Below are 15,148 nucleotides of genomic sequence, written 5' to 3' on the forward strand. Positions count from 1 at the left end.
ATAGCCGTCTGGTAAGAACGAGCAAACATGGGTTCTACTTATGTCAACAGGCAGAGTTCCTACAGTATAGCTATTCAAAGTAAGTGATTTTTAATGGGTTCTGATGTAAATAGACAAGCTACAGATGCATTTATGAATTTGGATGTCTGCTTACATAAACAATAAAGCATGGTGGCTGAAAGCAGATCACTGGGAGCCAGACTGGCTTCTGTCCCATCCTGGGTCCACTATTTACTAGCTTTATAGATGCAGTCATCTTGGACACTGCATCTATAAAGATAAATAATGACATTAGCAACCTCATAGGTTATCATGAGGATTAAATAAGTTAATACATGGAAAGCACCCGGCACATGTTAAGTGCTTACCACGGGGTAAGTGTTCTACGAATGTCCCCTGTTGGTTTTGCTCACATAAAGCAATAATACTGTATTTCATAGATAAAGGTGGGATTTTTGTCAGAAGTATACCAGGGCCTGATATACTAAGTATAGATAAGGGGGTCCAGGAATTTAATACCACATTTGTTACCTTCAGGGTTGAGATTTAGTTAGCGTGTTAAGGAGAATGACAGTATTTTCCGAGTTCAAATATGACATTTACTCTGGTATTGTTAGCATATGAAATAGTTACAACAGTAGTAGAGAGTCTTCATGTATGCAGCTTCCCTTAGACTTATTTTTGAAAAGTACATTTCTCTAAAATAAATAGATTAAATTTTTAAAAAACACATTTTTCTAATTATTTGAATATATTATGTCCCATTTAACCTAATTGTGACAAATTAAGGGAAGGAAGCTGAGCTGAGGGAAGCTTTCACTATGTGAAACACGTTAGAATATCATCAACAAAAGTTTTGTTTTTTTTTTTTTTTCTTCAGACTTTGTGCTTCATTCTGGAGGAAAACAAGAGTATGGCATCTTGAATTTCTTCACTGGGTAATTTAAAACCCAGTTATATTGTGCACAGCAGCTGCACACAGCATGTTACTTGAGTTCAGCATCAATTAGTTACAAATGAAACTGGTCATATGTTCTCTTTCATAGGTGTTACTATTCAAATCAAACACCCAAGTCAACAAAATGGTATGAATATTTACAACCATAAATCTTTTTATTAACTCTTTAGTTTGGGCTTTAAAAAAAGAACCCTCATTTTCTTTCTTTCTTTCTTTCTTTTATTTATTTATTTGACAGAGAGAGACACAGCGAGAGAGGGAACACAAGCAGGGGGAGTGGGGGAGGGAGAGGCAGGCTTCCCAAAGAGCAGGAGCCCTATGCAGGGCTTGATCCCAGGACCCTGAGACCATGACCTGAGCCGAAGGCAGACGCTTAACCATCTGAGCCACCCAGGCCCCCCCCCAAAAATCCCTTTTTAAATTCTTAGTTCTACTCTACTCAAATAGACTATAACAGTTAATAGCTAATACATATCCAGTCCTTACTATATTCCAGGTGCTGTTCTAGACACTAGTGTCACTCTAAAGAGAAAACTATAGAGTAGTTGCAGCTTTTAGATAATACAGCAACCTCAAGGAGAAGACAGTGAGGGCAGTACTGAAACACATAATACATTATACGTTAAAAAAAAAAAGAAGAAGAAGATAGCAGGAAGGGAAAAATGAAGGGGGGGGAGTCAGAGGGGGAGACGAACCATGAGAGACTATGGACTCTGAGAAACAAACTGAGGGTTCTAGAGGGGAGGGGGTGGGGGGATGGGTTAGCCTGGTGATGGGTATTAAAGAGGGCACGTACTGAATGGAGCACTGGATGTTACACGCAAACAATGAATCATGGAACACTACATCAAAAACTAATGATGTAATGTATGGTGATTAACATAACAAATTTTTTTTAAAAAGAGTATGGAGTCTATAGACCACTGTTCTTGTATAGCATTTTTATACTGACATCTAATTTTATGAACTAAAAACCTTGTATAATTTTTTTATTACTATTCTAGAAAGGAGAGTGGCGTTTTTCAAGGACTATGTTCCACTTGGTCTGTGTCTGATGCCAATTAACCAATAAAACCGTCCTCATTCTGCTGCTGTGGGAAATAAGCAACAGCAGAAAAGTAATAATGACTTTAAAGCATAATTCAGTTGTAAGCACAGCCAAGGAGACGGAAGAGAGACGAGTCCCTCAACAGCACTACGTCCCAGCGCTCTCCCCTGGGGGCGCTTGCCAGCTTCCCCTCCCCCACTCCCCTCCTCCCGCGGACGGGAGCATTTGCCGGGAGCAGAAGGGGCGGACCCTGTACCGGGCGAGGAGCTGGAGGCGGGTCCCGGGGCTCGGGGGCGGTGCTCCCGGGAGTCGCGGAGCCGATCTCTGGGCCTCCGGCGGGTGCTCGCGAACGCCGGAGCGTGCACGGAAGCGGTGAGCAGCTAGGAGGGAGCCGCCGAGCGGGCAGTCTATCGGAGTGCTGGCAGGTCACCGGCTGCGCGCACGATGAGACCCGGAGAGGAGCGGCCCGTGGAGGGGGGCGCCTGTGCCGGCGTCTCCGAGCTGGAGCTGCTGAAGCTGCGCGCCGCGGAGCGCATTGACAAGGCGGCCGAGCGGCTGGGGGCCCTGAGCCGCGCGATCTGGAGCGAGCCCGAGCTGGCCTACGAGGAGCACCGGGCCCACGGCGTGATGACACGCTTCTTCGAGTGCGAGCCTCCGGCCGCCTCGTGGTCCGTGCAGCCGCACTACCACCTGGCCACGGCCTTCCGCGCCGAGTGGGGGCCGCCGGGGGTCGGCGCGGCGCCGCGCCCCCTGCAGCTGGGCTTCCTCTGCGAGTACGACGCGCTGCCCGGCATCGGGCACGCCTGCGGCCACAACCTGATCGCCGAGGTCGGGGCGGCGGCCGCGCTGGGCGTGAAGGGGGCCCTGGAGAGCCTCCCCGGGCCGCCTCCGCCGGTGAAGGTGAGGTGGGGCCCTGGCTCGGGACTTCCATCGCCTGCCCAGGCCGGGCGGGACCCGGGGATCGCAGGACCCGGCGCTTCCCGTGCGAGTCCGCTCCCCTCGGGGTCCCGGCCTCGCCTTTGCCGGAAGACGGAACCCCTGGATAAAAGCCTGTAGTTCACGAGTTCCCGGCCCAGCGACATTTTTCAGATTTTTCGTTTTCTCTTACGTAGTTGTAAACGATTGAGTAGACTCTCCCTAAGGAAAGAACTTAGAACCGAGCCTGGTTTTCGCTGTGATTTATTTTTGGTAACAGAGGTAACCGCAATTTGCTGACAAGGTTGTGCAATCTCTGGAAGAAGTAGTTATTGTAGGGAAACCTATAGTCCCTCGTTACGAGGCTCCAAAACCTCTTTTGTTTGTGGCAGTCATAGGAGCTGTTGTGATTCCAATCATTGGTATTTGGATAGGAAATTTTCAGTCATTAGAACTACCAAACCTCCCCACAAAAAGTGGGGAAGTGAATGAACCTTTACTGCATAGGTGAATTCATCCTTAAATTTTAGTATTTCATGATTTTAAGAAATTTCTCCTTCTTTAAGTGGGGGAAATGCCGTTTATGTTTGTTATAGGGCAAGTGTAATCTCGTGTTGCTGTGTTTTTTCAGATGGTATATCCTTCGTTCTGTGAACTAAAATACATTCGTCTCCATTCGGCTTAAGGGCAAGACAGAGGTTTTCTTTCATATTCTGTAGCCCATTTTTTTCCAATGTCAGTAACTTTTCTTTTAACAGTTACATCTTTTGTGGCTTAGCCTCTTTTAGCTGCCTTCTCTTTTCTGCTTCTGGGGGCTTGATTTTGCATCTGGGTAGGTTTTTGTTTTGTTGGGGGGTGGTGTCCTTTGCCATTGCACGAAACACTGGAGATGCTTAACTTCAGCCAAGTTTATGAAAGATTCAGGGAAGTCAGCAAAATTTAACTTGAGAAGTCATCAGATTTAAGGAGTCAAGGACTCAGAGTAAAAAGTAGGTTAATGTAAGAGTTTGAGTGGTTTCTAGACTTCCAAAGAAGGTTCAACTTTGGGAAATGTACACTTTTGAAGGGTACTGCATAGTTTTAGCAAGGTTATCTTTCCTCTCTGAAAATGGAATTTATGTTGATTCCCTTAAGGAGCCAAGCCTTTCCCCAACCTGTTTCATTGTATTCCTATACATGATCTTGAAAGTGTATTGTTGTTTTTTTTTTAAGATTTTATTTATTTATTTGAGAGAGAGAATGAGAGAGAGAGAGAGAGCACACGAGAGGGGGGAGGGTCAGAGGGAGAAGCAGACTCCCCGCTGAGCTGGGAACCCGATGCGGGACTCGATCCCGGGACTCCAGGATCATGACCTGAGCCGAAGGCAGTCGCTCAACCAACTGAGCTACCCAGGCGCCCGTATTGGTTGTTTATAGATCATTTTTCTTTGTTTTTAAAAATTGAAGAAGTTAAGCTTAAATATCAAAGTAAAATGTATATTCTGTAAAGTTCTCTCTTGTTTAATTAGGTGTTTGGTGACCAGTAATTCTGCCTGGTTGAACTGATGGAATCGAATTAGTAAGTTTGTGTAATAGTCGGCTGTTTCTAACTGTGGTGTTAAGGTTTATTTAATGCTCTTCCTAAAAGTTTAATAAGTTAAGACCTTCTAATGAGGTATCTCAGTAAGGAACCAGAGTTCAGGCCTGAGGATCAGGACATCTAATCCCTGCTTTGCCTAGAGACTTGCTTTGTGTCCTGTGACTTCACCCCTTGCCTCCAAACCACCATCCCTGAAAAGATGACACACATGGCTCACCTACCTCACAGGGTTGTTGTGGGAATAACTAGGAAGTAACTGGAAAGTTCTTTACCAGTAGAGTGCTTATGAGTAGTTATATACGTTACTAAAAGACTTAGTCAAGAAGAAGCTTTAAGAAACAAGTCCTAAGGAATTTGGAGGAGCTCAGTAAATAGAATTTATCTCTTTTTCATCTCTGCCATTAATTATATAAAATTGAGTTACAAAATGAAGCTTCCTGTTGTAGCTTTAGTGCATATGTGTCACCGAATTGGTATAATAGTGTAAATTAAAATTTGTGGTTAATTTAGCACCATAGGTTTATGCCCCCTGCATTATTGAAGTGTCAGAGAACAAAACCTCTCTCCACATAGTTTAAGGACTTTAATGTAGGTTGTGAATACATATGCAAGGGAACCTGTTTGATATTTTCCTCCGAGGATTTTTTGTTGTGGTTTTGCTCTGACACAGGTATCTCCTTCTAGGTAATTGTCCTGGGAACCCCTGCAGAAGAAGATGGTGGTGGCAAAATTGATTTAATTGAAGCAGGGGCTTTTAAAAATCTTGATGTTGTTTTTATGGCCCACCCATCCCAAGAGAATGCTGCTTATCTACCTGATGTGGCTGAACATGAGTGAGTAATCAAGTTGAAATAAGCCCCTTCGTGGAAAACAGACTATTAAAATATTTACATGTCCTAACTGGAGACTAAAACTCCATATTTATACATTTAAAAAATAAATTGAAAAATGATGATGTGATGCCTTACTTGATTTCCTTTGAATAACATTTGGTAAGCCTCTTCTAGTTGAGATTTAATATGGTGTTCATAATTAGACTATTAAAACAGTGCCTTTAGAACAGCAAACAAATGTTGACACATATTCTACTTTTCAAAAAAGATTTATTTATTTATTTATTTATTTATTTATTTATTTATTTATTTGAGAGAGAGAGAGCACAAGCAGGAAGGGCCAGAGGGAGAGGGAGAAAGAATCCGAAGCAGACTCCACACTGAGCAGAAAGCCCGCGGTGGGGCTCAATCCTGCAACTGTGAGATCATGACTGGAGCCAAAACCAAGAGTCTGACACTTAAGAGACCAAGCCACCCAGGCGTCCTAACACATATTCTACTTTTTTTTTAAAGGATTTTATTTATTTATTTGAGAGAGAGAGAACGAGCGGTGGGGAGGGACAGAGGGAGAGAGAGAGAGAGAAGCAGACTCTCCACTGAGCAGGGAGCTGATGCGGGGCTCCATCCCAGGACCTGGAGATCATGACCCGAGCCAAAGGCAGATGCTTAACCATCTGAGCCACCCAGGCACCCCCACATACTCTACTTTAAATTGAGCAAGCTGTTTTCTGGAAAATATCTACCCTTTAATATGGGGTTGTCCTTGCAACTGAATAGATTTGTAAGAGGCAGCTTTATTAGACTTGGGAAGAAAACACACTTCTATACTTGATTGTAATCTGAGTTCTTTACGAAGACGGTAAATTATATTTCTGAGAGAGGATACAGAAACTAACTAGCTGTGGATTTTAGTGGAATTTGTCAGTATATACTTTTCTGATTTGTCTGATGCTGACATTTTACTTCTTTTTTTTTTTATATATTGTTGGTCTGGCTTTTGCTTTCGAAGATGAAAGAATATGTCTTAAAAATTATTCCATGTCAGTTTGTTTAAAATATGTTTTGTTTTTGTTTTTTTTTAATTTTTATTTTTTATATTTTTATTTAAATTCAGTTAGCCAACATACAGTACATCATTAGTTTTTGATGTAGTGTTCGATGATTCATTAGTTGCATATAACAACCGGTGCTCATCGTAAAATATGTTTTTTAAAATACGTTTTAAAATATGCTAAAATACTAATGTTGGTATAAAATGACCATTAACATTTCTTTCCCTGTAGTTTATTGTACTTTAATTGTACATAGATTTGGGCCCTGGGAGAAATGGTGCTAGAGCCATTTTCATAAAGACTGTCCTTTTCCATTTTATATTTATCACCAGTTTTGTTAAAATTCCAGTTTCAATATAACGGTGATAAGATATATATCAAGGAAATAACAAGTATCCAACAAAATCTTAAAAATGTGTTTGGATGCTTTCACTTGTTTTTCTTTTGCTAACAGAATGTTTTGAATTTGTCAAGAAATACGAGCATACCAAGGACTCTTGAATCTAGTCCATTAAAAAAAAAATAAGTCTAGAGTAGCTTTTTAATAATTTAAATGTGGATACTATTAGTTAGGCTTAAAAAGTGTTGTCTAAGCAAGTCATGTTTATAAATAAACTATTTCATATGCAATCCTTTCCTTAAACCTTATTTTTTTTTATTGTATCTGAGTAGTTAGATTGATATGAGAACTGTTTGGAAGTAGAACAACAATAATTGATAAAATTTTGAGATACTAGTGACACAGGTGTTTTGGAACACTAATAAAATATTAGGAACAACGGACAATGCTAGAGTATCTTACAATATTGTGAGTATAATCTGCTATTCAGAGGCTGTCTTAACGCATTTCAAATTGTCACCTATTGCGGTTTTCCTTTACCTTCTCCCACCCTTAAGACAGAATCATCTGAGTTTTGCAGACCTTTGATATGAAGTTATCACAATGCAATGTAGGAGGAGACAGGAGCCAACTGTTTTGTAATTCCAGCACCTAACACAGAATTGCATGTTTGTTTGACTTGAGTCGTATACAGATTTAATTCGCACAGGAGGTCGACTGAGCAAAGTTGTCTTTTTCTCTCTCTTTTGGGGAATGCCATCTTTGTGTCAGTCACTGTGTTACATAACAGTAAACTATAACTAAGGTACATAAATTGTTACATTATTTCTACAAATGATTTGCGAATAAAAATTCCAGCAGTCTGAATTAATTCTGAATACTTGTTGGGTAATTCTAATTACAGTACCTGGATTTTCTTTAGTGATTTTGAAAAGAGTAATTCCAAATGATGTTTGATTTCCTAGCGTGACTGTGAAATACTACGGAAAAGCATCTCATGCTGCTGCATATCCCTGGGAAGGAGTAAATGCATTAGATGCTGCTGTCCTGGCTTACAACAATCTGTCCGTGTTGAGACAGCAAATGAAACCAACCTGGAGAGTTCATGGTACGAATGTCAGATATTTTGTGTAATAGACGGTGCTTAATATATTTCAGTGCAAGGTAATTGGTGCTTGAGTTTTAAAAATTGGAAACATTTTACGTACTTCATGTGAATATTCCAAACTTTTTAAACATTTTCAGAAATTCATGTGACAGAATACTAGGATGTTTGTATATGTTGGGTAAGAAGACAATTAAGAGAATTTATGCGTAAATGGAATGGTCATTTTGAGTATTAGAAATAATGGTTTTACGTAAGGACATACATGCTTTCTGTGGGTATTTGAAAGTTGAATCTTGATTTTCCAGTTATCCTCACTGTCTTTTAATGGTAGCAAATAATTTCCTCAATTTAAAAACAGTTAGGGTTACTGGTTTTATTTTTTCAAGTGCTGTTAATCCTGAGTAACATCTTTTTAAGTTATGCGTATCACCTTAATGTAATGACAGTATCACCTTAATGTAATGATAAATTATGCGTTACCTTAATGTAACGACAGTATCTTGAAGGTACCAATTTATTTTTTAGTTTATTTTCTCATGATATGGGATATTGTTACACTTTAATATCTGTTCTTTACCTGATTTTGTTACAGGCTGAAATTAGTTTATAGTGGTACGTTTACCAATTTTCTTAGTTTTTTTTTTAAGAGAAATATGTAGAAATAATATTTTTGAGAGCAGGTCATATAAATTTAGATTTTGTATATCTATTTTAGTTATTACTTTGAATGGCTAAATCTTCCTTCTCAGTGTAGTTCCAAATAAACGCATTTGTTTTGACAATTAATAGTGCTTAGTGATCTTTGACCTGCATTGGTTTCTTGCTGGTATAAAAATTATGTTCCCATAATTTAAATGCCATTTAAAATATTCATTGGATTCTGGAAGTATGAGGGTAATTACAGAACCTTACACCATTTTTTCCCCCCTTGGGTCAAAAGTTTTTCAAAATGTACAACTGTAGTGAAGCCTACTGAAATAAACGTCTCTTTCAGAAGGCTGGATAATTATAAAAGTTTTTTAACAGTTTCTTTATAGTCATGCAACATAATTTCTTAACATTATATAAATTCCTTAGAATAAAGTACATATAGACAATTTTTTTTCCTATTAGCTAAAAAGTATTACCCTATGTATAGAAACTTTTGTACAACACATCAAAATCTTTGATTGGTATATCTGTGAGGCTAGTAAATTTAAATTGTTTTTCTTCATGTACATATTGGCTGAAAACTTTATAGGTGTATTTTAACCTAAAGAAATGGTCTCCAAGCTGAATTTCAGTAATTTGGTTCTTTTTATAGGCATAATAAAAAGTGGTGGTGTAAAACCCAATATCATTCCCTCTTATTCTGAATTAATCTATTACTTCCGTGCACCCTCAATGAAAGAACTTCCAGTTTTGACCAAAAAGGCAGAAGATTGCTTCAGAGCTGCAGCTTTGGCTACTGGGTGTACAGTAAGAACTTTTAAGAGTTAATCTAAGTTATAATCAGAAGTATATATGTGGGCTGGGGTTGTTTAGTTAGAATATTACCAAGTTAGATTAGAACCTGGGGCGCCTGGGTGGCTCAGTTGGTTAAGCATCAGACTCTTGATTTCAGCTCAGGTCATAATCTCAGGGTCGTGAGTGACATTGAGCTCCACGGGGCTCTGCATTCAGCACAGCATCTGCTTGAGATTCTCTCTGCCCCTCCCCCACCCCGCAGGTGCACACGCACATGAGCTCTCCCTCTCTAAAATGAATAAATAAGTCTTTTTTTTTTTTAAGTTAGATTAGAACCTACCTTGCTCCTTTATCATTTGGCAGTGTTTTGAATATGTAAAATCAATTGACTGAATAGGTGATGTGAAGGTCTTTAATTCTTACTTATTTTACTCAGTGCCCACATAGGGAGGACTACAGTCCTCTTATTACACTGTTCTTGGAATAACTCTTCATAGGGCTGAACTATAATCCCTGCTTTTTTGCAAGTTATAACCTTCCTTATTGGCAGTTATGTTTTCAGAATTACTCAGTATAGTTCCCATAAAGGGAACTTTATGGCAAAATCAACGAAAGCTATTTTTGGTGAAGTTATAGGTATGTGCAGTAATGATATAAATACTTACGGCTTGCTGGAAAGTTTGTTCATTTGAACCATAAAATCAGTGACATCTATAGCAGTCATACAGGGCATCCAGTGTAATGCGAGTATTACATATTCTTGCCCTGGGAGGAGCTTATAGTCCAGTTGGAGAGTCAAGATCTGGATTGGTGCTGATTTTGTAACTTTTGGAAACATTATTACTATCTTATTATTATTTCATATGTTTAGGCCTCCATTTTCTCTTGAAAAATGGAGATAATATAATCTATCTTAGGGTTCTTGTGAGAATTAAATGAGGTGTTTGTTAAGAGTTAGGGCCTCGCTCTCATCCTTACTCCCTTACTTGTTTCTGCTCTCATTAGACTGGAGGTGTATGACTTACTCAGAGAGTGAATGGTGTCTCACAGTAGCAGTGATTCTCGGGCAGTATAAATGTCCAGAGAGGAAAAAATTGTTAATTTTATATAATAATATAAAAATTATATTTTAAATATTTAAAATAATATATTATAAAATAATAAATTTTATATTTAATAATATAAGTTAATATTTAAATATAAATTAAATTATATTAAATGTAATATAATTACTTACATTTTTAATATATTGGCTGATTTGTAATATATGACCAGGTGGTCATTATTTCTAACTTAGATGTTGGCTAAGAACAGAAGAAATGTCCACCCTGCCATTTTATAATTGGCTTTTACTAGTGTTATTGACATTACCTTTCGTTTGAGGGGCTGTTACCCATTTGGATTTAATCAAAACAAAATCTGTAAATCCTCTTAACTGGCCACCTATAAACTGCTTGTAAATCTTCATACACTGAAATACTGAAATTAATAAGTGAGGACTCAGGGGCGCCTGGCTGGCTCAGTCGGTAGAGCATGCAACTCTTGATCTCGGGGTTGTGAGTTTGAGCCCTACGTTGGCTGTAGAGATTACTTTTAAAATATAAATAAATAAATAATAAGTGACGACCGTAGTCAACCCTTCTTCATTGTGAACCTCCTCTATCTTTCTCTCAGGGTACCTTTAAAGCTTTCGGACCAAGCAGTGGTGTCAGTGTTGGCTTGTATTTTGGGTATGAGTAAAGCTTAATTTTTTCTTTTAGAGGCTACAGCCTAGGGCTCAGTGTTCCTCAGTGTCTGGTTTTTGGACCACCTGCATCAGAATTACGTGGGGGTGCTGGTTTACATGGAGATTCCTGGGTTCCCCCTGTACCCTACTGAAGTTACTAAAGTTGAGACTCACTGGCCAGTAGAGCAAGGTGACATTGTGTGGTTTGGTACATATATCACATTAGGAGATAGGGTCCTAGGGAAGTCTCATTATAGAAAATACATATTTTTTAAAGGTAAAATATTTGAGAGAGTTTATATCTGGAAGGGAAAGTGTGCCCTTAAACCTCTTGCTGGTTTAAAAATTAGATAGTGAATGAGTTTTTTATTTCAAAATTTGTTTTATAATTTCTTATTAGGTAGAAATTAAAGGTGGAGCACATGATTATTACAATGTTCTTCCCAATAAGAGCCTCTGGAAAGCTTATATTGAAAACGGAAAAAAACTTGGAATAGAATTTATTTCAGAAGATGCAATGTTGAATGGCTCTTCAGGTAATTAGGTTCCTTCATATATACTATATTGTGCTGTTTGGGGAAGGAAAATATCATCTTTGGTTAAATGGTTTTGTTTAGCAGCTTTGGAGGTGGGGGTATTGCTCTTGTTTTTGATAATATTTTTCACAAACTTAATGGTTAGGGGAAAGAAACTAATGAACTCTTCAGTGAATGTAAAGTGTTAAGTGAGCAGATTTGTTTTTAGAAATAGCCAGCATACTTTTTCCTTTGTATTCTAAATATTTCTAGTGTTTAAATTTGCTTAGTTCTAATTTTTAAGTAAGCTACTTAAAGGAGAACTACAATTTTAATTCATTCTCAGTCATCAGTAGACAGGCTAGCAAGTTATAAGGGGGCATTCCAGTTTTTGAGGTGTGACTATTACGGTTGTTTACTAGTAGTTGTTTAGTAAGCAACTATTAGAATTTAAATAGTTATAAGTGTATTGAGGGTTATTTTAGATTTTGTTCCTTTTAAAAGCATCATTACTAATATGTTTGCATGTTAGAGTGTTCTCCTAAAATATAATAATAGATGTTGACAAGGTGGACTCAAAAGGAGTTGGCCGTAGAAATGGGATGTTAATGTCATTTATTGAGATAAGGAGTTCAGGAGAAAGCAGGTTGGGGTATGGTATGTTGGTATATATTATTAGTATGTTAAGTTTAAGGTGCTTATAGGACTTTTAAGGGGAGCTATTCAGTAGCCTATTGAATCCAGAACCCCCGAAAGATGTCTAGGTTGGAGATAGAGAAGATGTCAATATCTGAAAGGTGATTGAAAACACAGGAGTTTTTGAGGTCACTCAAGTACACAGAGAAGATGCCCAAAGATGACTCCCTAGGGATTACCAGCACTTAGGAGACAGGCAGAGGAAGTCAGTTAGAGGAGACAGAAAGCCAGACAATCAGGAGAGATTCAAGTCATGGAAGCCAAAGGAGTAGAGAATTTCTAGAAGGAAAGGAATGGTAAATCATGTCAGGTGCTGTAGAGATTGGATAAGTATGGTCTGGTGTTCATTGGACTAGCAATTAGAAATTCATGGATTGTTGTGCCTTTCCAAGGATCTACTGATTTTGGAAATGTTACTTTTGTGGTTCCTGGGATTCATCCATATTTTTACATTGGATCTGATGCCTTAAATCATACAGAACAATATACGGAAGCTGTAGGTAAGTGTTCTTAGAAGTGAACGTGTTGGCATATGCTCTCTTTTTGTGGTTATAGCTGCCCATGTAATTTAGCCTATTGTTATTTCATTATCTAACATGACCTCAGAAAATACTGTATTGTGGTGGGCATTTGGAGAGGCAGTTTGGTATCGAGTGCTAACCTGAAAACAGTTCAGTAATTTATAATAAATATGGAGGTTTCTTCATTTATTTTCTCCACCTTTTAGGATCACAGGAAGCTCAGTTCTACACTTTACGTACCGCCAAAGCTTTGGCAATGACTGCATTGGATGTTATTTTTAAACCAGAGTTGTTACAGAGAATCAAAGAGGACTTTAAATTGAAACTTCAAGAAGAGTTTTTAAATACAGTAGAATAAAAGGAAGATCTAGGAGCCACTTACGGATCATTAAGAAGTAATAGTTTTTTTCTTTAATCTTTTTTAATGATGGAGAAAGGCATCCTTAATTTTTAGTCTTAAGGGAGTCAAGTTCCTCTTATCTGAAAAATGAGGACATGATGTGGCAAAAACACCTGACCTCAGGGGCATCTGGCTGGCTCAGTCAGTAGAGCACGTGACTCTTGATCTCGGGGTCATGAGTTTGAACCCCATGTTGGGCGGAGAGTTTACTTTTAAAAAATTAATTTAAGGGCGCCTGGGTGGCTCAGTTGGTTAAGCGACTGCCTTCGGCTCAGGTCATGATCCTGGAGTCACAGGATCGAGTCCCGCATCGGGCTCCCTGCTCGGCAGGGAGTCTGCTTCTCCTTCTGACCCTCCTCCCTCTCATGCTCTCTGTCTCTCATTCTCTCTCTCTCAAATAAATAAATTTAAAAAAAAAAAAATCTTTAAAAAATTAATTTAATAAATAAAATGAAAATTTTCACAAATCTGTGTTTGATGCAATTGTGATCTTTTAGGAGCTGATATGTGATGGCATTTCTTTCTTTTTTTTTTAAGATTTTATTTTTAAGTTATTTCTACACTCAACATGGGGCTCGAACTCAACCCCGTGAGATCACAGTCGCGCACTCCACCAACTGAGCCGGCCAGGCTCCCCTGTGATGGCATTTCTTAAACAACTTGGATGATGCATGGTTTATCAGTGATAATATTTTATAAATGTTAATTATTTTAATTAATATTATTGATTAATAATATTAATTAAATATTTAATTGTTGTATAAGTGTATTTTAAAAGATGCAAGGGATTTCAAACTTTATATTCAGAATTGACCCGTGAAAGATTTTTTTCTTTTTTGATATAAGGTGGTGAAATAGTTTAAAATTCAAGTGCTAAATTTAGGGAACGTTCATTTTGAATATCTGACTATATCTGTTTTGGTTTAGAGAATCTTTTCATTGATAATAAAAGCAGGTTTTAATCAGAAATGCTGTGGGAAACAACTAGAAACTCAGGTACAAAGAATAAGAAAAAAAATTTTTTTTAATTAACTCTGAGAAGTGGCATTAAAGTGCTATTCCTAATTCCATATTTCTGTAATAGGACAAAATATAGACGGGTTAGACTCATTTCTGTGAAGTGTTTGCTTGGTAGCCCAGTGTGTTCTAGAGGGACTTAATGAGAAAGGAGCAAAGTCTATTTGCTTTGAATATTAATGTCATATAACTGGTCACCTCTACCCAGCAGCCCTATTCAGGCTTCGACTCAGAAGCCATCCTGTCCAGTTTACTGAATTTAGGAGACAGAATTCTAAGCCTCCTCAAGCCCCATGCTATCTCAATACTAGTTTAAAAGTATTGTAAGTTTTTCTTGGTTCTGAGTGTGAATTTCTTGAACATGATAAAAGAATGTGAAAAAAAAAAAGTATCTGGTAAAGCAAATACTTTAAGCTGTGAATATAGTAAGGCTCTAGTATACTTCATTTTAAAGGGAGTCCTCAAATTTGAGTGTATTCCAAAAATGGAAGGTCAAAGAGAGACAAGTGTTTGGTCTCTCTGCTCCAAGCAGGTCACTCAGGGCCCCTGAGCCTTGAGCTCCCCATTTGGAAAGTTAGATCGCTCATCCTTACAGTCCTTTGAACCTCTAATTCCTATTCTCTCTGAAATTATTTAAAGTTGAAAAAAAGAGAAGAGTTAGTAGTTGAGAATTGCTTTTCTTCTATATCAAGGGGGACTACAAGCTATGGCCTCATTTGGCAAGCACCCGATTTTATATGGCTAGCATGCGAAAAATAATCTTTACATTTTTAAAGAGTCCTAGAAAAAAAAAAATATATCAGAGACCAAGATCAGGTCATGTGACTAGTAAAACTTAAAATATTTACAGTCCAGCCCTTTATTTTAAAAAAATTTACCAGTCTCTGTGCTGTATAACAGTAAAATAAAATCGGTCCTTCTTTGACTCACATCATGCAATCAGATCTTCTCCTAGGATAAACCTGCAAGCCAACTGAAAACTCAGAGAAAGGGG

At 38.3% G+C, this 15,148-nt stretch overlaps 1 protein-coding gene across 6 annotated transcripts in view; it reads left to right on the forward strand.

Annotated features, from left to right (window-relative positions):
* Nucleotides 1-1,983: 1,983 nt before the first annotated feature.
* Nucleotides 1,984-15,148, forward strand: part of PM20D2 (peptidase M20 domain containing 2) — a 38,904-nt gene continuing 25,739 nt past the window's right edge. For 2 of the 6 annotated variants that reach the window (XR_010413692.1, XM_064597863.1), the window contains exons 1-7: nucleotides 1,995-2,906; nucleotides 5,185-5,333; nucleotides 7,691-7,833; nucleotides 9,137-9,291; nucleotides 11,406-11,541; nucleotides 12,609-12,716; nucleotides 12,944-13,132. Coding sequence is in view for 4 of the 6 variants with exons in the window: in XM_064597863.1 (XP_064453933.1) it covers nucleotides 2,451-2,906; nucleotides 5,185-5,333; nucleotides 7,691-7,833; nucleotides 9,137-9,291; nucleotides 11,406-11,541; nucleotides 12,609-12,716; nucleotides 12,944-13,095 (1,299 nt within the window). In the remaining 2 variants the exon portion in view is untranslated. Of the gene's footprint in view, nucleotides 2,907-5,184; nucleotides 5,334-7,690; nucleotides 7,834-9,136; nucleotides 9,292-11,405; nucleotides 11,542-12,608; nucleotides 12,717-12,943; nucleotides 13,133-13,674; nucleotides 14,584-15,148 lie in introns of those variants that run through there. The other 4 variants (XR_010413693.1, XM_064597865.1, XM_064597864.1 and 1 more) reach the window with 3 other exon arrangements.

The sequence above is a fragment of the Mirounga angustirostris genome, unplaced genomic scaffold (genome assembly GCF_029215605.1).
Source record: "Mirounga angustirostris isolate CCGP_5_RB_7025 unplaced genomic scaffold, mMirAng1.0.hap1 SCAF_8, whole genome shotgun sequence".
Classification (NCBI taxonomy): domain Eukaryota; kingdom Metazoa; phylum Chordata; class Mammalia; order Carnivora; family Phocidae; genus Mirounga; species Mirounga angustirostris.